Source organism: Lethenteron reissneri, chromosome 19, assembly GCF_015708825.2.
Source record: "Lethenteron reissneri isolate LAM-NWPU_2019-01 chromosome 19, ASM1570882v1, whole genome shotgun sequence".
Taxonomy (NCBI): Eukaryota; Metazoa; Chordata; class Hyperoartia; order Petromyzontiformes; family Petromyzontidae; genus Lethenteron; species Lethenteron reissneri.
In genome coordinates, this window is record NC_083797.1 from 7822171 (window position 1) to 7847188 (window position 25018).

A 25018-nucleotide genomic window follows, 5' to 3' on the forward strand; every position below is an offset into this window, starting at 1 on the left:
GCGAGGGGGGCACGAGACCACGACCTCGGTGCGAGCAGCGAAGGCGCTAGAGCGCGGGCACGTCGAGTCGTCCCGACAGATGCCGGCAATCGCCTCTGTCTGTCGCGCCAGAATACACCGCACACACACGCACCACCACCACAACAACAACAAAGACAAAGGTCCCCCGTATAGCCTTGACAGACTGGAGGGGCAAGTGCTGTTAGCGAACACCTATTAAGGCCCGAACCGTACACGAGGGGGTGAGTGGCCAACACCACGCCCGGCCGCTTTTGTCTCCCCCAGTGGCGATGTTTTTACACACCACACCAGCTACTCATTTGAGGCTGAGTCGACCTAGGGGAGGCCAAGGACCGGTTCAGAAAAATCGTCACTGGGTGTTTGGTGGCCGTGAGCGGGAATCGAACCCGGGTGGCCGGGTTCGTGGCGCTAACCGCTACACCACCGCTCCCTACATGCCACACCACAGCACACAACACAAAGATAAGACAAAGATCCCCCGTATAGCCTTAACAGACTGTAGGGGCAAGTGCTGTTGGCGAGCACCTATAAAGGCACAGACAGACACGTTGACCGCTCGCCTCCGTGTTTTTTATTTTTTATTTTCGCCGAGCCACTATTGTCCCACAAAACCCAGCCAGCCAGCGGTGGCGGCCGTGGGGTATTGAATTTCGCTTGCGTGATTGTTTGGGAGGAGTGGGGTACTCACGTTCGGTCACTTGGTGAAGTGGCTGGGTTTTGGGGGCTGGTGTGTATCGATGTGGATCAGATCCGCTGAGTTTTGGCAACTTTGATATTAAATCGGGTTCTCAAAGTTGGTGTGATTCGCTCGCTCACTCCAAACACCCAAGGAGGCGCGATGAACCGCGGGCAAGCAGGACGGCAAAGCTACGCGACGAGGCGGCGTCAACAATTGCTTGAGCTCTGGCGTCCTATATATATATATGTCAAGGTGTTACCGGCCAATTCATTGGTGTTTACATGGGAGAGGAAAGCTGAGCACCCGGAGAAAACCCACGCGTGCGAGGGGGGAAACGCTATCCCATACATACGGAGCAGGTAGAGCCAACATTTAGCTGTACCCTACTGCATTCTCCTGGGAGACACGGGATGGGAATTTCGCGACATTTGTGTGATCAATCAACCCAGGCTCTGCGCCACCACTGCCCCCACAGCTTATGAAATCCACCCATTGAAACAACACGCAACATCGTCTCTTTGCCAAGGGCGCCCTGGGTAATTGAGTTAGTGAGTTGATGGTCTCATCCCAGTCAACAATGACCTCGCAAAATAGGCTGCCCCACTGCTGTGTGTGGATCAGAGGTTACTTTACGGGATGTCAATAGGGACAGCAGTTTTGTGGTATCTACTTCCGTGGATCATTCTCTAACACAAAGGGTTGCAATGCTTTGCGGGATATCCGAGTGGTTGTTTAGTTCATCATACGATAACCTGATGTAGATAGCACATAATAGAGGTTTGTTTGGGTTAGATCGTGTAAATATAAATGTGTCGTTTAAACCCGCCACCACCCGACACAGACAATTAGTAACATTTGCAACGTAAACAAAGCATGCCAATTCGTTACTAGTACAGCACACCGGTGTGTTGGAGAGTAAACCCATAACATTAAAAATGTAACGACACATTTATATTATGCGATCTAACCCCAAAAAACCTCTATTATGGATAATATTGGTCGTGGAAGCCTACGTGTTAAACTGTAGATAGCACAATTGCAAAGTATGTGAAGGAGCAATAGCATGTCCTGCCCAAAACAATTCACTGTAACTTTGAATGATGTTATTAACCACCGTAAATGATCTAAATCACGTGTTCATATTTATTTATCAGTGTAATTGCAAGTACGGTATACATATAACTTGAAGATGTGTTGCGTGCATTACATTTTTGTTGACAAATTAACGTGGAAATGCGTGTGACGAAGGGGGGGTGGGGAGTGAAATCAGCCAATTGTGTTGAATCAGGCAGTTCCGCTCTCCCAAACCAATGTTCCATTGCATCGTGTAACAGATGGGTAATGTTTCGTGTAAACAAATGCCGTTTCATTCTATTCAGAGCAGTGCTATGTTTATTTTCAGCCTATTCCATTCAAAGGTTGTGTTATTTTATTCAATGGTAGTGATTTATTCGTGTAATAATTTGTCTTTTAATCTTGGATAGTGGGATTCTTATGATTGTTATGTGTTTATATTATATTATTTGGCTGCAGTAGATTTGCACGTGATAAGCCACTTCGCTGAGCAATCATTTGTGGCCAGGTCGCTTCTGAAAAAGAAGCTAATACTGTTATTCAGTAGGTTTTACATGATACATAAAAATATATATATATCTTAGTTTTAAGTGACTTGCTTACCATTTTCTCTGTTTTACACTCCATTTTTTTTGTATTTGCTGTTGTAACTCCCTTACCCGCCCTACTGGACAATTGTGAAAAAGAGCTTAATACGTAAGGGGCCGTCCATAAATGACGTCACGCAATTTTGGACGGTTTTTCACCCCCCCCCCCCTTCGTCACACGGCGTCACAAAAGTCAGACCCCCCCCCATAAAATATGACGTCACAAAGCTCTGCCCCCCCCCCCAAAAAAAAATAAAACATGCTTCAGATCGCTTTAAACTATTGTCATTGTAGTGCGTATTTAATGTGGCGCTGCACTCTGATGTTGTAGGAGAAGACATTTATTAAAAAGTATATTTAATTAAGTAGAACGTGCTGTCTATATTTATTTAAAGTTACGCATTTAGATGTGACGTCACATTTCTCAAACCCCCCCTCGTCACACATCGTCACAAATGTCTGACCCCCCCCCCCCCTAGGTGCGTGACGTCATTTATGGACGGCCTCTAATAGGATTCCCCCAATACAAAGATTCTGATTTAATTGTTACTTTCACCTCTCAAAGAGGACCACCCCCCACCGCCTGGCTTCACAAAGCAGCGAAGCTTATCCTGGTAGGAACCTCCTGGTTACACCAGCCCACAGGGGATTATTGTGTCCGTCGTACAGGGAGGGGCTGGGTGGAGAGGGGAGGGTGGGGAGGGGCTGGGTGGGGAGGGGCTGGGTGGAGAGGGTGGGGTTGGGTGGGGGTTGTGGGAGGGGTGGGGCTGGGTGGGGAGGGGCTGGTCACCCTGTGGTGCCCTTATAAAACTCAACGTTTAACCTACTCACGCCGGCTTGTGCCCGCCCTCACAGTCGGGCATATTTGCAGAATACACCACGCCGCCGTTGACCCTGGCCATTGACCGAGCAACCCAAAGTTCCTACCAGCTCCCTCCGCAGGAATGTGTTGGCCATCCCTAAACCGCATCGGCACAAACCGTGCCAGCAGTTGCCGTGGGTGGAAAAAACACGATTTTTTTTGCGGCAGGCATCGGCTTTTTTCTTTATGTTAATTAAACCCGATTTCGGGGAATTTAAAACCTGGTTTAATGATTACGAAACTCTGATAGGCTTAGGCTGCTTCCTCGTCGGTGCTGCTATCGTACTCGGGGCCATCAGGCACGGGGTAGTCGTAGAATGCGGCGGGCAGGTTGGTCTTGATGAACACGAGGAGCTTCTCCTCCACAATCGTGGGCGCCAGTGAGTTCCTTAGCTTGGAATGGATGAAGCCCATCGTTGAGAAGTGCGGTTCTGCAATTAGAACCAATTAAACCGGATTTCTCCCAATCTCAGATGATCGGGTTTAATATAAAAAGACAATTAAACCCAATTGTAAAAAACCCGACTGTGCCACCCTTGGCAGTTGCAGATATCTGATGCACAATGGGTGGTGACTGTAGTCACCCAGAACAGAACCCTAGAAACTTAGCACGACTCAGCGCCTGATTCACAAATACGAAGGGGGCATCGTTATCATCACAGCAGCGATACACTCCACTCCTCCTGAAGCGAATATCTGCCCACCACAATGTAATTTAGGGCGCCACGGTGGTGAGATGTTAACTACCTCGCCTGGTATACAGGAGACGGTGAGTTTGATCCTGACCCTGACCCATGTATGTGTGGAGTTTGCACGTTTTCTCTCCACGTGGTCGCATTGATTTTTCTCCGGGTACTCCGGGTTTTTCCATCCACATTTAGAATTATAATCTTTATTTAGACTGGAAGGATCTGATGAGCTATGGAAATATTTTCACAGATGTTCAGTATGGGCGAGTCAGCAAGTTGTAAGAGCAAACGATACAAAAAACGATAGTAATGGAAATATAGAAAATCGTTGTATTTGTTTGGGTGATTTGTTTATCACGTACGCTTTCGCGACTAATGCTATCCATACGAGGTTTTTTGGGTTAGATCGCGTCAATATAAATGCATCGTTAAACCCGTAACGAATTGGCACGTTCTGTTTACGTGACAAACCTTACTAATTGGCTGTGTCGGATGGTGGCGGGTTTAACGGCACATTTATATGTAAGCGATCTAACCCAACAAAACCTCTATTTCTGGTGATTTGTTAACCTTTATTGGAGTTTAACACGTAGGCTTTCGCGACCAATATCATTCAAAATAAAGGTTTTTGGGTGAGATCGCGCAAGTATAAAGATGTGGTGGGTGGTGGTGGGTGGCTGGTGGTGGGTGAGGGTGGTGGTGGGTGAGGGTGGTGGGTGGGGGTGGGTGAGGGTGGGTGGTGGTGGTGGTGGTAGGTGAGGGTAGGGGGTGGGTGAGGGTGGTGGTGGGTGAGGGTGGTGGTGGGTGGGGGTGGTGGTGGGTGGGTGGTGGATGAGGGTGGTGGATGAGGGTGGTGGTGGGTGGTGGTGGGTGGGGGAGGGAAACAAAAAAAAGAAAGAGCTTTACAGCTCATCAAGATTCCTCCAGTACATAGTCTAAATAAACATTTCCCACCCACCCCCCAAATTCAATTCCCAGACCCGAGAAACGTGGGAATTGGTGGCTCCCCCTACAGGACGGCGTGGGGGGTGACTCCTCCCCCCACCACCGCCAACAGCCAATAGGAACACGCGTGTCGGTGACGTCACGCGCGCGCATTTCCGGAAGTCGTGACCACGTGGAGCTCGTGGCCAAAAAGCAACGCGGGGCCCTCTTTTGTGGCGGCGTCGGCGGCTCCTTCCTCCCAAAGCGAAGTTCAGCGCCCGAGACGCCCGCAAACTACAGCTGTTACAGGTACAGCGACTCATTAAGCACTCGTCGTGTACGGCAGCCGCACGAAGGACATCGCACACGCGTCGTGCGTACGGCGTTTGGGGTTGGTTGGGTGCGGTGTGTCTGGGTTGAATCGGCTTGCTGTAGGCTTGCTTGCTTAGAGGGTCGCGCTAATTGCATCGCGTTCACGGCTGTTGTTAGGGAGAGGGTTTTTTTTTTAATCTATCACGTTGAGATTGAAATGAGGACGGTGTTTAATTGAACCCGTGCTGTGGCGCTAATTGTGTTTCGTGCAGAAGGGCTGACATGTGATTTGGGAGGTTGTGAGGCTTTACTGAGCCTAACAGTGTCTGTGTAGTCATTAAACGTTAAATTTGGTTGAGGCAAACAGTGCAGATTCTGAAAGCCTGGTTTTGAACCGGATTCTTTTGTCCCGGCTTAATATAACTTGTGTCGTGCAATATTTATACAAATGCATGCCTTTTGTTTCAAAATCACGCGCGTATAACTGAATGAACCAAATAGTATCCCTTAAAATATCTACCGGTACAACAAAAAAGCTACAGCGAGGATGTTACAGTACTGTACTCCACTTAATTTTCCTGGGAACGATTGGAGGAACCGTGGAAGCCAGCATTCGAATGTGTTTAGTAATCCTGCATGGTAAATGCTATGACATTTGATTTTCTAGCACGCGAGCACAGCTGCAATGTTAACCTCTGCGCAATTTAGCAGCGATGTGCATCGTAATGTAAAGACGTTTGATTTAAATTAAGACACCAACGTGGTGAGACGGGGCACGCCGTGGGGAACAGGCAAGTTACGATTTGATTTCCAGCAGGTACTGTGTATCGGAGTGGGTTAACGATTACATAATACCGTACAATGTTTTCGCCGTCCCCATTCTATTTAGTATTGTATTATTTTTATTTGTACAGTTCTGTTCGCCTGAACGTAACAGCGGCACACGATGCGCATGTAAAACTTGAGTGGCACTCGTGGGTTTTAAATTCACAACGTCCCGAAGTAGGACGTTTATTTAATTCAAGTGTATCTGCTGACGCGTACCTTAATATTTCCACACAAAAAATGTAAACGTTTTGAAACAAACAAAAACAATCTACTAATTACGATCTCCGATTCCAGGTTGCAAAAATGCCAAAAAGGTCCACTGCGAAAAATGCCAGAGCGTTTGGCAAACCGAAAAAAAACAAAGATGACAATTCCTGCACAGCCAAGAAGGTCAAGGCGGTGGTGGAGAGCAGTGACCAGCAGCAAGAGGAGGCCGACGAGACGGGCATCCTGGACTTCTCATCTCCCGACCGACTCTTCTCCAGCTTGATCGCTCCCGTCAGCACATCTGACTTTTTCCAGCAGCACTGGGAGCGCGGCCCATTGGTGTTGCACCGCTCGGACGCCCGTTACGCCAGCTGCTACTCGCGACTCTTCCGCCTGCAGGACCTGGAGGACATCTGCACGCGTCGAAACGTGGCTTACGGCGAGGACATCAACCTGTGCCGCTACGTGAAGGAGACGCGGCATTCGCTGAACAAGAGCGGCCGCGCCACCTACCCGAAGCTCCAGAAGGACTTTGAGCAGAATAAGTTCACCTTCCAGTTCCATCAGCCGCAGCGCTTCAAGGCAGGTTGCATGGTCAAGTTGATTTATCCGTTTAACGCGTAGGATTTCGTGAGCAATATCCATAATACAGGTTTTTTTTTGGGGTTGGATTGCGTAAATATAAATGTGTCGTTAAACCCGCCACCATCCGACACAGCCAATTAGTAAGGTATTTTTCACGTAAACAGAACGTGCCCAATTCGTTACTAATACGGCACACCGGTGTGTTGGAGAGCATATCCACCACATTTTATCACTTAAATGGCGCTCCACTCCAACTTGCCCATTTGCGGCTGTTTATCCAGTAGAGCGTGTTCCCGAGTACAAGTGATACCTCGATACGCGAAGTAGATGCGTTCCTGGAGCTTTGTTCGTGTACAGTAAAACCTTGCATTGCGAGCATAATTCGTTCAGGAAACGTGTTTGTAATCCAAAGCACTCTTATATCAAAGCGAATTTCCCCATAAGAAATAATGCTCAGATGATTCGTTCCACAACCCAATAATACTGTATTCATATAAAAATGATTAATGCAAAATACCTTTTAATATTTTTATTATTAAAATTTAATATAAAGTAAGAAAATTAATTAATTAAATTTAATCGTGGCTGGTTTGAGGGAGACGAGAGAGAGGAGGGTTATTGTGGAGGACGACTTTCACTTGCAGTACTAAAGAACAGTCACTACACTTGGACACAAAATAAAAAAAAATGCTTTACGCAAACACACGTGGTCACAACACTATAGTAAACAGTATACGCTCGCACGGATGTTGACTATACGAGGTGAGGCACGCCGACTGAGACCGAGCATGGGAAACGATTACCCACAATCCCGCAGCGAGAGAGAGAAGAACCATCGGCTCAGTTGTGATCACGTGATGCTCGGCAGACAAAGCGTATACTGTACGTACTACAGTACTCGTATTGCAAGACCTCGCTCGTTTATCAAATTAATCATTTAAAAATTTTCCCCTTCTTGCAAAACACTCGCAGACCAAGTTACTCGCAATCCAAGGTTTTACTGTACTGTATATTGAAACTTCGTATATTGAACAAATTGTCACAGCGCTATGCGGATGCGTTCCCAGCCTTCGTAGCTCACCATTTAATACGATCAACACTTAATAACTTACCATTGGTGTTGTATGTAAAAACAATTTATATTCAATACAATAATTTAATTTGGACGTATTAAAAAAAGGACACTTAAAAGAAAGGTAGTGTACTATCCATATATTATAATTTTATTCGAATTAATAGAGTATCTTAGATTGATAAAAACATTTATTACGGCAGTGTATTATTTAACTTTTATATTTTCCAGTGTAAAATAATGAATCCATAAGTTCGTTAAACGGAAACTTCGTATATGGAATATACTCGTATCGAGGTATTACTATACTGATAAAAATAACTAGCACTCTTGAGTCAAGCGTCGGTTGATGGTGCAGAGTTGTGAGATGGTGAGGAAATTACATTTCAGAAAGTGGGTTCGTGAACCCATCCGTGTTAACCTTTTAGTGTTATAACCACACGTGGGATTTCTATGGGATTTAAACTTTCCTCCAGAAATTGTAATTATGTAATTTGTAATGATTCTCAACCAACAATGCTCCTTCGTTTGTAATTGACTCCAGGTTTGTTGAAATGCGATCGCATTACCTCTGCATACGTCCAAATTGTCTTGTGATTCTGGCTGGCTGGTATTGGTGGTTGATTACAGCTGAAGAATTCCACTGAAGCGTATTACCTTGGTATCACCCATACCTTTCAATGACACTGCCACAAGATCAAGCAGATCCCACACGCCACTTCCCCGCTTGCCTGACTGCCACGCATTTTGCACACCGCCCTTCCCCCGGCACAATCCCATTATTCTACCGATCTCGTTAGAAATTGCATTCAGTGGCAATAATGGAAGTTGTGGTAGTGAATCCCTTGTGATGTGTGTGCACATGTAGGATGATCTGTGGCAGATCCAGGAGAAGCTGGAGAGTTTTTTCGGTGCCCTCGTGGGCTCCAACGTGTACGTGACCCCCCCAGGCAGCCAGGGGCTGGCTCCTCATCACGACGATGTGGAGGTGAGACCGTCAGCGGATGAGAATCACGTACACTGACAACGTGAAGCGCGAGTTTACCGCACAGAGATGAATGTTTCTGTCGCTTGGAATGTGTGAAGAACGTTCGGCTGGCCCGTGTCGGATACAAGCAGAGGTGTAGCTATTCGATTTCTTGCTTATGTCACTGTTGGGAGGGAGGAGAAGGGCCTCCACTAGAGGAAGCCATAGCCCCTGTTGCTTTTCTTCCACACTGGCCAGATGTCTCGGAAGAGATGGGAGTAGCCACACTTTGTCCCGACCACATGAGCTGCTGAACTACAGTGGCCGAACCCTTTGATACTCTTGGGTGGACAGGCAGCGGGATTTAAGAACCTTTCTGGTTATCTTTATTGCCGCACTGGAGATCAAGCTGGCGACTTGTGGATTGCAAGCCCAGCCTGCTGATTATTACACCATGGCAGTATCATCTCACAATATTAATGGGTCTTAATTACTTATTATAAATCAAATACAAACTTTTGTCCAAGAAATGTAATGTAAGGGTTGCTTAATTCTTACTCAGGATGGATTTATAAATCTACGTCTTAATTTTAGTCCAAGGTTTAAAGATAAAAATGAAACGTTAAAAAAATCTGTCGTGCGTATGTATGTTGAACTTCTTTCGCACCGTACATAGCCAACCATGCAAATCGGAGTTGCGGGGGAAGGAAATTTTTAATTCCATTTCAAACGATATATTATTTCCATTTGAGGTTTCTGCAGCCTTGATTCAAACTCATTTAAGATGTTTTCGGGGTTGACTGCGTGTGTGAATTCGCCATCAGTTGTTGGTCAGGTCGCTCTCTTACCCAGCCTCTGTAAACCACAAAGGCAAACAACGGATCGGCATTGGGATTGTAACAAGATGGTAAATGCTACCAGTGAGGGCAGCTGTATTGCTCACAGATTGAGATCTGAACAAACTGTTTGTTGCCTATCAGGCGGCTTGTGCAGCAGTGTCACGCACTACACCAGCAGCAGAAGGCTGGTTGATGAAACCTTAACTGGCATCCAAGCTTCCCTTATATACTTCAGTCTTCTGCTGCTGGTGTTGTCATGCTTGGCGCAGCTGTAATGTTTGCTGCTGCTACATATGCCGCCTGGTCTACAGCGAGCGATTGTAAAGTCATAATTGGTGGGCATTACAGCTGGACTTATTGGTAAGATTTGTCATCATGCTATATACCCACCCCTAATTTTTTGCTGACCGTTGTGGTTTACGGAGACCGAGTAGGAGTGCGGCTTCCGCACCTACAATTAGCACGGTTGGCTACGTATGGCGCGAAAGAAGTTCAACATGGTGGTGAAGTCACACACGCAATCGACCCTAAATGAAGTTTAAATATGTATTTTGATATGTATCTCTTTCAAACTCTGTGTTCTTTAGGTTTTTATTCTGCAGCTGGAAGGAGAGAAGCACTGGCGTCTCTATACTCCGCTGGTGCCACTCGCCAAAGCATACAGCCCAGACCTGAGCCAGGTCGCAATTGGTCCCCCGACACATGAATTCACTCTGCGGGTAAGCCAAATCATAAGCGTCAATGCAATGAAGCATATTGAATAATGCATGAATGATGTTTTTTTTGCTGTCGTGGTTTGGGCCATAGCGCAGTGGTTAAAGCACTGTGCTATGAGCTGGGTCACCTGAATTCAATTCGCTACCATGGCTAGTATCTCCTCTCTATTGCACTGACAAACGTGGTGAAGTATGGTCAAAAAGCCCCCTTGGCCAACAAGGCATGGGGAGGTCTTTATCCAGCAATGGTTGACAAAGGACTGTAAATTATAGCTTTCATTACAGTCATTAACACATATTGCCATTATAAATTCGTTGTAATATTATTCTGGGGAGCTTCTACACGGGGGCAACTCAGTATTTCCCTGGGTTACCCTCGGGCATTTCAGAGCAATCCTTGGCATTATTAAGATTTACTCTGCGCTATGAAGTTTGGCCTAGTTGTCTTGGGTTCATACTCCAACCCCACGTCAGAGCGCGGAGCAACGTTGCACCTTCTTGGTTCTTTCGGTAAAGTCACGTAGAAGGGAAGTAATACAATAATAAAAATAAAAAATAACAAAATGTTATGTTTTATAATACAACATAACAAAATGTTATGTTTTATAATAAAAATAAAACATAACAATGTTATGTTTTATAATAAAACATAACAAAATGTTATGTTTTATTTTTATTATTTTATTACTTCCCTTCTACGTGACTTTACCGAAAGAACCAAGAAGATGAATCCCTGCAGTCACGAAAGCTTTCAATCGAACGTTGCACCTCTCACTCGGAGCCTGCTGCTGTGTTCCCAGGCCGGAGATTTGCTGTACTTCCCTCGGGGCACGATCCACCAGGCGGACACACCAGCAGGCGGCTGCCACTCCACGCACCTCACCATCAGCACCTACCAGAACAAGTGGGTCTTGTCTTGCCCTGATAAGCATGCACATGTGTGTATGTATGAACTTCTTTTGCACCGTACGTAGCCAACCGTGCTAATCCGAGGACAACAAACTGAACGCAAAAAAACTATTGTAAAAAAATATAGTTTTCAAAATTGATTTAAAAGTGCATAGCTCCAGTGGCTTCCTAATATTGGAAGGAAGAGCATTCCAGAAGGCCATAGAAGCGCATCTGAAAGCCGGGGTGGGGAAGCAATGGCTGGATAAGTCCATTAGTTTCATTACATAGGGTCCATGGCCACTTGAGTCCTTAACTATTCGAAATTGCCTGCAAACAATATCCGTCACTTTAAGGATGTGTGTATGTTGAGCTTCTTTCGCACACACGTAGCCAAACATGCTAATCAGAGGATCTTAATCGCATGTGTCCTGTCGTTTTTCGACCTGCCCGAACTAATTTTAGTTCCGCTCCGTCACCTGTCATTGCAAAGTTCCTCGTTATGCTAAACTGGAGAGGTGGGGGCTACCCACTTTTTATTTTCTACCACCACCAGCAATCCTCATGCAGACCCAATGCAGTGTTAGTTTAATTCTTTGACATCTCATTCTCTGCTGCTACTACCCCATAGTCTGGAGCTCCCCCCCCCCCCCCCCAGCCATCTGGACTGTCAACTCCTGCTCCTGTTCAGGTCTACGCCCAAGACCTTCCTGTGCTTTCTTCCTATGACTTGCTCAAAATCGGTACCCTTGCCATGTACAGTGGTACCTCGGTATACATCGTTAATTCGTTGCAGAAGGTAGGACTTATACAGAAAATGACGTTTACCAAACGAATTTTTCCCTTAAGAAATAAAGGAAAAGGAAATAATCCGTTCCAGAGTATAAGAAATTATATTTTATATGGCATATTATACATTTTAAAATAATTTAGACACTACTTATTACTAAAATGCATACATAAATTTAAATAAATACATAAATAAAATAAAAGAAATTGAAATAAAAATCTAATTTAACATCACTTTACCTTGCTGAGAGGAGTTGATAGCCTACGAGGATGGTGGGGAGGAGGAGGAGATGTTATTTTTTGGAAGGAGAGTCCCCTTCCATTACATCTTCAGGAAACTGAAATACTGGGGTTTTTTCTCTTTTCTGTCTTTTTTCTTGACTTGGACCTGGTTGAGGCTCACCAGGTTTGAGTTTTACTAAAAACCTGTCCATTGAAGTTTGTTTTTGTCTTCTTCTAAGAATGTTCCTGAAGTGTGACATTGTCTGGTCATTCTACACAATGCTATTACGGCTTGTTAGAGCGTAACAGTATTGTGCACGCGGGTACTGTACGCGGTGACTCATCCCGACCCGTACAACTTCTAGCAAGCGCGTCGTATCCCAAGCAATATGTCAAAACACGACGTATACCAAATTCGACGTATTCCAAAGTGGTCGTATACCGAGGTACGACTGTATTTACAGTCAGATTTCTATTCTCTATACATACAAATTGTTACGTATCCAAATTATAAGATGCACTTTTTTCCCCCTGCGCGTGTATGCGTGTGGCCAGATTTGTATAACTTTGTTGACACTGGGCACAGGTTTATGGTGCATTTTACCTTAAGGGAGCACCTTATATAATCCAGAGAATACGGTAACTTAATGTGACACTAAGGTGGCCGGACAAGGTGCTGTGGCCACACGTTCTTCGTCGTGCGTCATGTTAACCTTATCAGGTGCTCGCCAATGGCTAATTTGTGATAGGGGTATGTCTGTGTTTATGTATGTAGGGGTATGTCTCCGTATGTGTAGGGACATGTCTGTGAGTTGCAGTTGCCCTCCAGCAACAACAGAGGGCAGAGGAACATGTGGAGCGCCGGGCAGCTAAAACGCAGAGAGCTGGCAGTGGGGAGCACAATTGGCGCATCTGCCAGCCATCTCGGTCGACCCGCTCATGGCACCTGGGTCTGTTCCGTGACCTCCTGCCAGCGGGACTTAGACACCTTACGTGGCCCCAAAGTGTACCTAGCATGGCACAAGCGCTGCGGTGACATTACCTCCACTTAGTGGCGAATGGCAGGTGTTGTCTTCGTGTGCGTAGGGGTATGTCAGTGGGGGGCGGTAGCGCGCTTCGCTACGAACCCGGCGACCCGAGTTCGATTCCGGCCAACACCAGTGACGATTATCTGAACTGGTCCTGGGCCTCCCCTAGGTGGACTCGGCCTCAAATGAGTACCTGGTGTGGTGTGTAAACATCACCACTGGGGAGATAACGGCGGCTGGGTGTGGTGTTGGCCACCCACCCCCTCGTCTGCCGTGCCGGCCTTCATAGGTGCTCGCAAACAGCACTTGCCCCAACAGTTGGTTCGGGCTATACGGGGGATCTTTATCTGCGTGTGTATAGGGATATGTCTTTGTGTAAGGCTATGTCTGCGTGTGTCTTAACGTCTGCCCGGATGTGACTGTTGTCTTGGACCGAACAGCACATGGGGAGACCTCCTGCTGGACACTCTGCCGGCCCTCGTGACCGAGGCCTCGCGTGCCGAGATTTCGTTCCGTCGCGGCCTGCCACGCCGCTTATTGACGGTGAGGAGAGCCTCCTTTTTGAGAATTGTGTTTTTTGTGAGACTTGGAAAATTGGCCATTGTTAAAGAAGAATAGGCCCCTGGGGATGTGAAAAAGAGCAATTTCAATGTTGAAGAGCCTGCTGGATTTGTGTTTGCTCATTTTATTTGTTTTCTTATTAAGCAGACTTACATTTGCATGGTTCACAATGGGGAAATGAAACCACATGCTTTTTCTCAAATGCAATTTGAAGTTGATGCAGTCAGTCTGGTATAAATGAGTGAAAATTATATATGCATTGGTTATACAATTGAAGTTGTAGATTGCTGCCAATTCTACACGTCATAACCAATTTGAAATTTTCTTCGTCAATTTGCTTTGTAGAAAATTTCATTTGTTGAAATAACTGCTGAATCGCCTGACATCACTGTAATTTTTCCAGTACGTTGTCAGTGTGATACTGGCTGAGATGCCTAACATTGCTGAACACAATCACATGTTGCTCTTAAAGCTACACAGAAATACATCTTTCTCCAGTCGTCATTTGGAAGTAATCACTGGCACTATTCCCGCACCTCCGATTAGCATGGTTGGCTACGTACGGTGCGAAAGAAGTTCAACATACATACGACCAGGAAGAGAATAGCATGATGTCACACCTGCCCTGTAATTTAAACACGACACACTTAAGCTTTACACGGTAACAATGAATTGATATGAATTTCAAGAAGAGCTCATCAAAAACCAATTCCTTTATCTGGGAACCATGTGGGGAACCACTGTCTGTCGCATTATGGAGATCTGCAATGCAATTTTACCACACTGAGGAAAACAATCTGCAAAAAAATACATACAACCACTTTGGTCTTACTTTTCTACACACGGCAGACGGTGCAATTAAATGTAACAATGTGCATTGCCCAGAATTTAGTTTTATGGCAACATTTTTGTCACGAACCCTCCACCACCCGACAAGATTGTCACATTTACGCAGATATTTATATTTGCCGATGTATTGATCAATTTCTGACCAATAAATCTCCTCGGCGGTGATTTGAGACTTGCCATGACTGAATTTAATATCTGCCGTGGCAATGTATGTATGCATGTAGAACTTCTTTTGCAACGTACAGAGCCAACCGTGCGAATTGGAGGTGCGGGGGAAGGGCAACAAACTAAACACAAAAAGCTATTCTAAAGAAATGCTTTTTCAATCTTGTCGGGTGGTGGAGGGTTAACAACAAGAATTGTGCCATCAAACTACCACGTACATGGCCTGACCTAAAACGCACGTACATGGATCGTGGGGATTAGCTATGAAAACCTGCGTTTTATGTTCATGTGCGTGTATCGCCGTTCCAGGGAATTGGCAGCGAGGAGTCGGGCAGCGGCGAGAGAATCGCGGAGCTGCTGGGGGTCCTGTCGAGGCGGATGTTGGGCTCTCGCAGTCTGCAGGCGCACAGCATGAAACGCGACTTCGTGGCAAACCGCCTTCCGCCCTTTCACCCACCTGACTGCCAACCGGGCAGCCCTGGTCAGTGCCAGACTGGGGGTCGGCTAAGACCCGGGGACACTTGGGAGTAAAAGTGCACGGGGTTATATGCTATCTGAAGTGTTTTTTGGGTTGTGCCGCCTGTTGTCCAGCACGATGTCCCAACGTTTCATCCCACGTGCAGGGAACTTCAGGAACTGAAGAAGCTCCCCGGCACGTGGACTGAAAGGTCGTCATGGTGACAAGATGTTAATTGCCCTGCCTTGGTATACAAGGAGGTTGTGGGTTCGATCCCGACGCCTATATAATTTGGAGTTTGCATGTTCTCCCTGTGGTCGCGTGGATTTTTCTCCCGGGTCCTCCGGTTTTCCCCTCCACATTTAAAAAGGTGCGTTGAGAGTATTTGGCTGCTCTAAATTTCCACGTGATGAGCCACTTTGTTGAGCTATCATTTGTAGCCAGGTCGCTTCTTAAAAAAAAGCTATAATATATTGCTCAGTGGGCCTTACCTGCTCAAATAAAAAGTTTAGTAGAAATGTTGGATATTGTGCCGAAAAACGTGCGATGCAACCTGAAAACACAGCGGAGGGCTATACATTGTCTGTCCAAGCCTAAAAATAAACCATTTCAGCCAAAAGCTTCAGCCATGCAGTTGATGGCATGGGGAGTGCTTTGGAGCAGCAGTCACCGTTGCTCGTTATCTGTTCAATTGATCTGGAGTCACACAAGTGTGAAGGGAGTGTGGAGAGCTAAAACGCACAGCCCTTTGCACTGCTAGACTTGGCTCAACTTTAATGGTGCATTATGGTAGAAAAATGGCTTTTGTGTTTGCTCAACCATGTCTTGCAGGGGTTAAATCCATTTGAAAACAGTATTTGTAAGACCGATGGGCCAAATTACGTTGCAACAATAATTATACCTCAGTTCAATTCACTGCCGGTGATGGCCTTTCTAAACCCAATCTGCCATTTATGATGGGGTGGAAGGGAACTGTTGTTTGATCATACCTCACCATGATGGTCCTCGTGGGTTGGTCATTCAGAGCCCATAACCACTTCAGATATCACACGCCAACTGATGTTAGCCATCGGCGGGAATTAAACTCGGGTCGCCAGGTGGGCAGTGCAGTGTGATAAACACCGCGCCATCTTACATTGTTGGAGTGTTCATTGTTGGTGAATGTGAAATGGCGGTCATTTGTCAGGGTACTTAATTTGCAGTCGAGCGTACGGAATTATTTACAGGGACATTTCACAGCAACAAGACTTTTGCGGCCTTTGGATGGTCATTTACATTATTTTCTGAAAGCAAATCTATTTTTGTAAAAGGTGAAAGTGCAGCCCTGCAATGTCTCTTGCTCGTGCGGCTGCTGGCGGAAGGGCCCATCGGTTGGGTCTTTTTGGTAGCTTCCTTGTAGAAATATGCATTTAACTGGTGGGGGGGGGGGGGGGGGGGGTCGGGAACCTCTGACATTTGGTTCAGATTTGTTTTAGATTTGACGCTTTCGTGACTGCAAGGATTCATATTCTTAGGTTTTTTCGGTAAAGTCACGTATGTGACGTATGTGACTTTACCGAAAAAACCTAAGAATATCAGATTTGTTTTTTATGAATCCACGTTCATCTGAAGCTGTCGGCGCAGCGAGCGAAACTGGCTTGCTCGTCTCGGGTTTAACGCTTTCTTTGCAGTTGGTCCTATCCCCAAGTTGCAGCACTGGGTGAGGATGCTGCACGCAGACCACATGGCCTTAGTAGTCGACAAGCCGCCGCGCGAGGAGGTGGGAGCATGCACTTGTGTACGGGCGCGCCCATGACATCCGCTTCAACAGTTTGTTCACGCAGCAGGTTTGAGAAAATAATAATAATAATTATTAAGTATTATTACACTGGAAAGGAAATTTATCAAATGTTCAATGTGCCCCAAACGCGTGTTAAACCTGTGGCAGGGTGAAGAGGTCTGCGAGGTGGTATTTGTTTACCACTCGCTTCTCAACTCGAGGGAGAGGCACATGATGGGGTCACCAACAGAGGAGGCAGAAGAGGTGATCATTGTGAATGTGTGCGCACGCTCGTTGGCACTAATGGTGTCTCGTGTATTTGATCCCTATTGGCTTTGACAAGTCGCATATCGGACACAAACATTCGGGTAGCGACTCAAGGTTAAACTGGGTACTCGAGTTGATCGTCTAAACCTGGTTATCTATGGCCACAGAGAAAAGCTCTATTAAAATACATATTCTTTGTAATTATGCTTATTCTAGCTCTTGGAGAATTAAAAAAATGGCGTTTGGCATGCAACAAACGTCATGGGCAGACAGTGGTGGTACTTCTAACATCTGGCAGTTAACTAACATTGAGTCTATCAAGCCTGACTACTGATGAGACACTGTACATTGAAACTGGCCCAGAGTTTTTAATAAACGCTGCTGAAATAATGCGCTTCCAGAAGGGCTTGTGGTCGTGTAAAAAAATGAATATATTATTTTCATGTAGAGGGTCATATATACGAAGAATACATTATGTGCTTATTTTGTAATTTATATTCTCCACAACACTCCTGAATATTAGTTGTATGTCAAAAGATTGTATTTGTAGACCTGTATAGAAAAGGAACCGTTGCACCATGCACAAAAACTACACTGGGTGTTGGCGGTTAATTGTTAATTGGTCAGGGCGAATTTGTGATGTACTTTTTCTCAGAAGCCCCGTGTTTGTGTGTGCGTGCGCACGTGTGTTTGATTCCCCGTGCAGGTGCGTGGTTTGCGTCTGGCCCTAGTTCACCTGCCCGCGCTGCGCCAGCTGATGACGGGGGCGACCGTGCGTGTCCGGGAACTGCCGCTCGCAAGCGACGCCGAGCGCGAGCAACTCGTCCTCTCGCTCTGGTCCGATGGGCTCTTGGTGGCGAGCCCCAACGAGGCTTGAGAATTTGCGCAGAATGTCAAACGTCGGTCGGTCCGTTACACGCAGGAGGAGGAAACGCTGCCCACCTCCGTTAGTGCGTTTTGCAGTGCTGTGAACATGCGGCGTGCCCCCCTGAAAATCAATTATTTTGCTGTCTGAGCGCAGGGGTCTGAGACGGACGCTAGAATTCCGCAGCAAGACGGGATAAGCGAGTGTTGAACGTCAGAAGAGAACGTGGCAGATCAGTGTTGTAGACATGATCAGTGTTGTAGACTTGATCTGGTAAAAACGGTTGCGCTTGGAAGGGGGACGTATGCAGGGCGGTGGAGGGGAGGTTACCGAGATGGCATTGGAGTGGTCTCCACGAGCCCACCATCAGATGTTGGGGAGACTGTTAGGGCAGGTCTTGGAGGTCACATGTCTACTGTGCAGTGGCTGCAGGATCTGATAATAAGATAGAAAGCATTGGTGATGTGTGGAGACATTGGCTTTGGCCACGATTGTCCTCTTGGTCTTGTGACGCTGCATGGTTGACTGGTTTATTGAGTTTTCTATATTGCAGCTGTAACAATAATTTGTTCTCCTGTACTACTACACATCCCGTATAAATAGTCACTGCATTAGCGATAAACCTGCTCATTCGCTTAGCCTGAGCAGGTTAACACAAAGTTTACAGTGTTTGTCGTGCCGAATTTAAACATCGTCCACGGCCCAAATGTGTTTTATTTATTTTCTGATATTGTCTAATGAAGATATTAAGTCAGAAAGTTAACAAGAGTGAAAAAAAAAGGAAGGGTCTAATGGGGGAAAGGTTGAATTGTGAATGCTGGTGCTGTCATTGATATTAAAAAAAAACTTTTACCAAAGAACTGTGGAGAATTTGACAGCAGTCGTGGTTCAAGGAGAATAATAACGCTGCACATTCGCAACAGACGTGACAAAAGCTGTTGGTTAGCACACGTGTCCAGTATGCAGACTGCTCAAAGAATCTAAACTCGTTTTCCCAACCACAGACATTGACAACAAACTGAATAAGTATTTGTGAGTCAGTGATGTTCGCAATATAGAATTTAAATAGATTTTCGAAACTGCAATGAATATACAATTGCATAATGTTGTGTAGTGTAACACAAAACATTTGAAATGGCGGTTTTCGACATTAAACGCTTTTATTTTGTGTGACATTCACAGTTGTGAAATCTATCCGTGAGCATTCTTTAGTTTGACTTGGAGCCCATTTTCTGTCCACTGCTGGACGAAGAACTCCCTGCACTGTTGTGGGGGTTATTTGACCATACTTCACCATGTTGGCCTCTGCGCGTTGGTGAAATGGGGGAGGGAGTTCCTAGGCCTTGTTTCGATATCACCACACTTGGCCATGGCTGGATGCAGTGCGCTTGATCTGGTTGCCCCCCCCCATGTCATGCAGGTTGGCTACGTACGGTGCGAAAGAAGTTCAACATACATGCTTCGTGTGCCTAATCGATTGTATTTAATGAATCAACGTGTCACTGTTTAGAACACTTAATATGTTTATAACACTTCAAACGGTCACAATACCATCGATGCAGTGGTGGATCCAAGAGAATGGTGGGGAGGGTGGGTAATAATCGCCCCACCTCCCATTGAGACCCTGAACATTTGTTTTATTGGTATTTTCTGAAAAAAACACTAGTATTCACTCGTCCACGAAGTTGCTGTCCGCGATTTTGGCTATCCGCGAATCGCATCTGGAACTCTACACGACTGCATTGAGAGAGAAAGAAAGAAGTGACATTAAGTGATGGGAGAGAAAAAAAGATGTATTTTAGGTAATTCATGAAGAAAGATAGGTTTTCGTAGGCCAACATCATCCACGAAATGTGCTGTTCACGAGCATGTCGGAATGTATCCCTCGCAAAGAACGAGGGAATACTGCAGAGACATTTCAAAAAGCTTCCCCGGCAAGTTTATAGGTCAGGGGTTGGAAACCAAATGAGAGCCACTTTTTTCGACTTCTGTAAAAAAAAAACGCAGTCTTTTCAAAGTCGCCAATGAATGTGAATAACATCACGAAGCAGCAGTCCTTAAAGAGCTGCAGGTCACCGGCCAGACCCCCCCCCCCCCCCACCCCTTGCTCTCGATCAGGGGTGGGGAACGTGTGGCCCTGCGGGTCCGTATAAGGCCCGCGAAATCATTTAGTGTGGCCCTACCAAGACAACCGCAGGCGGGACTCGAAATTCAATAAATCTAGGAGCAAACCTGAAAAAGCAGTTGCGAGTAGCAACATCATCAATACCAGCTAACATCACACGCCTCGCCAAAGAGAAGCCGGTCCAGCCATCACATTAGGGGTGAGTTAAATGTTTGACCAAATATAACAGACTATTTTTAAGTTGATAATTTTGTATGGCCCGCGAATGATGTTATATCCAAATGGCCCTTGGCAGGCAAAAGGTTCCCCAGCCCTGCTTTAGATCCTCCCACCTCCGAATCCAGTGATGTCCATGGGACCCAACCTGTGAATTCTAGATTTGAAGCTTTCGTGACTGCAAGGATTCATACTCGTAGTTTTTTCGGTAAAGTCACGTAGGTAAAAATGCAAATAAATAATAAAAATGATAATCTTTTTATTATTTATGAAAAAATAATAATGGCAAAAACACATTTTTCTTATTAATTTAAAATGATCATAATCATTTTATTTTTACCTACGTGACTTTACCGAAAAAAACCTAAGAGTACCAACCTATGAACTCAATGCTCAAGAGCCGCCTTCTCCTCCCGTGCCCCCGGTGGTCCCCGCGTGACCGCCGTACGAGCTGCCCAGCAGCCTCGCCACCTTGAGTCGCGACACGGCGCTCTGCACGTTCACGAGTTCGCGCGCCAGCTGCTGGTCCTGCACTCGCATCTCCACCTGCGATCCCAAGGCCGTGGCCCCCCACACCAAGTTACACGCGCGGTCTCGCACAAACTCCCCGCAGTTAACCGGGGAGTTTGTGTGTGTGTTTTAGTGTCGTGGTTAGCGCGCTGCGCTATGAACCCCGGCGACACGGGTTCCATTCCCGCGCACTTGCCAACATCAGTGACGATTATCTGAACCGGTCCCGGGCCTCCCCTAGGTCGACTCAGCCTGAAATGAGTACCTGGTGCGGTGTGTAAACATTGCCACTGGGGAGACAAAGGCGGTCGGGCGTGGTGCTGGCCACCCACCCCCTCGTGTGCCGTGCCGGCCTTCATAGGTGCTCGCTAACAGCACTTGTCCTTACAGTCTGTTAAGGCTATATGGGGGATCTTTGCTTTTGTTTTTTTTTATTTTGTATCGTCGTGGGATCGGGGAAAAGGCGACCAAGATGTGTTTCCAGTTCTAGATTTGAAGTTTTCGTGACTGCAAGGATTCATACTCTTAGTTCTTTCGGTAAAGTCACGTAGGTAAAAAATGAAATGAAAATTAATAAAAAATAAAAAAAATGTATATTTTTATTTTTATTAATTTTAATTTCATTTTTTACCTACGTGACTTTACCGAAAGAACTAAGAGTATGTGTTTCCAGCTTTGTGGCTGAATCGGTTTTGGTGTTTTCCTGGCAGTTCAGACTCGAAGGACTCCGGGTGGGACGGTCGATCACCTAACATTTTAATCAACCGCTTATTTTTTTTAGTTATCACCTGCCACTAATTTGAACCGTGGGCATGAATCAAGCTCCGGTCACTGGGCTTGCAGCGCAAGTCCGTCAACCAACGGGTACCACTGCTCCACCCTTCAGTGCTGCCGAAAACTTTGCCAAATAAGTCCCGTTTAGTGTTGTCCACCCCCTGCCCACCGCACATCCGACTAGCACGGTTGGCCACGTACGGTGTTAAATAAGCTCAGCGTACATAAACCACCAAAATGCGACACAGTTTCCCATCGAAATCCCCGTGTCACAAACCCATGCACCCCGTCACGCACCAGCTGCTTTCGTAGCCACGTGAGCGTGGGTCCAAATTCGCCTCCGCGCCACTGCGCCACGTGCGTCCCCGTCGACTCGAGCGCAGCGCCGGCACCGGCTCGGGGGCTTGGCACGGACCCTGTGCGCGGTGCCCAGGGCGGGCCACGGGTGGCCGAGCGAGCCACAAACGCCGGGTGAGCGTCGCTCCCTCGGGGCTCCTGCGCCTCGACGAGAGTCAGCCACTCGAGGTAGGAGGGCCTCCTCGTCCGCAGGCGCATCTTCTCGGCGACCACCTTGAGGCAGCGCAGGTGGTCGCGGTCGGCGTCCTCCTGCCCTTCCTCGTCCGCCCAGGGGATGGGCTCCTTCTCCAGGACGCCACGGGCGGTTTCTCCACCACAGCCGGGAGGATCACCCGACGCGTCGACCTCCTCCAACTCCTTCATCTGGTGGACGGTCAACGTTGGATCCATGGAATCGACGACTTGACACGAGGGAGCGGAGGTTCGTGGGGGGGGGGGGGGGCTCGCAGCAACGGCTTCGGTGGTCTCAAGGTCACGGCTGCCCCTGCGAGGCCAGGAATTGGAGCAGCCCAATTGTGATTTGCTCCGTACAGTCAGTGCGGTGCTTGAGAGATAACGAGTGGCCTATAAATGAACGCGGTGGAAGGCAGCAGCAGAAGTAACAGCAGTTGACGTGGAGACATTCCCGGCGGGGTGACGGCATTGAATAAAGAACATTCGTTTGTAAGCCACTGGAACATGTTTTTTAGGGACACGCGGCCCAGACCTACTCACCCAACAACTCATTCACCCACTCACCTACTCACCTTCCCATTCATCCAACCCCACCCACTCATTCACACTCACACATCCACCCACTCCCGCACCTCCGATTACCACGGATCGCTACGTACGGTGCGAAAGAGGTTCAACATACATGCATACGTACTTGGTCACTTCACAGTGTGAGGACACCAATAATTTAATGCAGACTGCATACACCATGTAAAATTGTGTATGAAATGTTTTTTTTTACAATGCTTGGCCTGTGGTGGTAAATATCGTGTCCTACGTGATACCCTATCATTAGAGTACTCATTGGTTCCTCCTAAACTTTATACAATAATAACCTCTTCTGGCAGGCACAAGTAAATATCCCCTGAAGAGGTAATTTTATTTAAATCTGCAACATGGTAATAATACATTTTAACAGCTCGGATTTAAATGTAAATTCAGATACACTTCCTATATTTTCTCAAGACAAAATTATTCAGTACTTTTAAAAACTAAATTATACATGAACACACGTGACAGATGTTTCTTAATAGCATTAAACCGTAACGAAATGTGTAAAATCAGGAATGGGATTATTTCAACTGCAGCGATTCTGGACGGAGCTGATAAGCCGTGGCAGGTCTCGCTCGATTAAAGTTCATCATCCGAAAAATATTTTATTCAGCCGTGCACTGCAACCCGCTTTTCAGTACTTGAGGGACAGGGTGACACAAATGTGGATGGAAAACGGCCTGGAATTAACACACCGAGGTACTCGTAACCTCAATGTAAACATGGAAAATAAAAAAAAAAATCCCAAAGGCCCACAGAAAATGACGCACTTACCGACATCAACCAGCAAGTGGTGCTGTGAGATAGACTTTCGAATCCAAATACGACTGAATTCCTAATGCACAATTGTCAAATAAATGACGTTTGTTCTCCGTCGGAAATTAATTTGAAAATAGCGTGAGTAGAAATGTATGTCCTACAAAATGTTACATTTACATCAATAGATGCATCCAGAATGCAGTAAATGCACTCCGTCCACTAAAGCTACATGTGACGGATTAAGTCCAACTACGAAGAGTGCTATGCACGGTGCTACTGTAAAAAAAATACATAAAAACACAGCAGAGTCGAGCCTATTTGTGAAACAATCCCGTTTGGGGGGGGGGGGGGAACCCTCAAACATTCGTCAATAGGTAACATTTGGCACAATGACCCTTACGCTGTGGAGGGCCACTGCTAAAAATGTTGCCCATTATTGATTATTTCCTCCATAGGGCAGCGTTGTTCACACGTCTTGGGTTGTACACTTTGTGCAGTGGCTGCCATTGCAGTATCGCAGAGTTCCTTTTTGTTTTTTGGAAGAAAAAAATAAGTGAGTTACTCTACTTCGAAGATACATCGTGCGACGGTGAGAAATCATCTGTGCCTCGAGTTTCCTGGCTGGACGCTGGCTGGGCTCCTTACCACTGCGACGGTGAGAAATCATCTGTGCCGACAATAATTACGTTAAATCTTGACGTAAAGCTTTCGTGACCGCAGGAATTACTATTCTTTAGGTCTTTCGGTAAAGTCACGTAGATAGGTTCAAAGAAAATAACAAAAAACTACGACGTTTCAATCGCAACACAAGCGGTCGTCATGAAGACGTCATTTATTAGGCAATTGAAAGTGATGACGATCGAAACGTCGTATTTTTTTGTTATTTTCTTTGAACCGTGACTTTACCGAAAGACCCAAAGAATAATAACTCGTATTCTTGATTCTTTCGGTAAAATTACCTAAATAGAAAATAAAATTAAAAATGAATTAAAAATAAAAGCAAAAAACCCACGACGTTTCGATCGCAACACAAGCGGTCTTCGTCAGGCGGAGAGAGAAAATAACTCCGTTGTTAGCGGCTGCGAGTCATTGCCACTAAAAATGGTGGAAAAGTTCCGAAGACAATAATAGATTGCGACACGCAAAGAGGTGGGAGCAACGCACCCAGAAGACTGACAAGGGTTCATTTAAAATGTCTCCTAACGTTTCAACTTGCGGTCCTATTCATGGAAAACTTTTGCCAGAATATTGTTAAAATTCGAGAGCTGATCGTTTGTCGTGCTCCCGAGTACGGCAGGGT

At 46.2% G+C, this 25018-nt stretch overlaps 2 protein-coding genes across 4 annotated transcripts; one reads left to right on the forward strand and one right to left on the reverse strand.

Moving 5' to 3' along the window:
• Positions 1-4999: 4999 nt before the first annotated feature.
• Positions 5000-19391, forward strand: RIOX2 (ribosomal oxygenase 2). 3 transcript variants are annotated; one of them, XM_061554295.1, is made up of 10 exons: positions 5000-5145; positions 6271-6765; positions 8709-8828; positions 10234-10365; positions 11163-11266; positions 13730-13832; positions 15174-15345; positions 16992-17098; positions 17249-17344; positions 18054-19391. In XM_061554295.1, exons 2-10 carry the CDS (start codon positions 6280-6282, stop codon positions 18222-18224), a joined length of 1491 nt encoding a protein of 496 aa, XP_061410279.1. In that variant the 5' UTR covers positions 5000-5145; positions 6271-6279; the 3' UTR covers positions 18225-19391. The 3 variants fall into 3 exon arrangements, with proteins under 3 accessions (XP_061410279.1, XP_061410280.1, XP_061410281.1); XM_061554296.1 differs by having other exon boundaries at positions 16992-17080; XM_061554297.1 differs by having other exon boundaries at positions 16992-17020.
• A 1555-nt stretch (positions 19392-20946) lies between these two features.
• LOC133344040 (protein FAM167A-like) lies at positions 20947-22584 on the reverse strand. The gene is made up of 2 exons (XM_061553991.1): positions 22135-22584; positions 20947-21099 (listed from the first exon to the last, which is right to left on the reverse strand). Exons 1-2 carry the CDS (start codon positions 22582-22584, stop codon positions 20947-20949), a joined length of 603 nt encoding a protein of 200 aa, XP_061409975.1.
• Positions 22585-25018: the final 2434 nt, after the last annotated feature.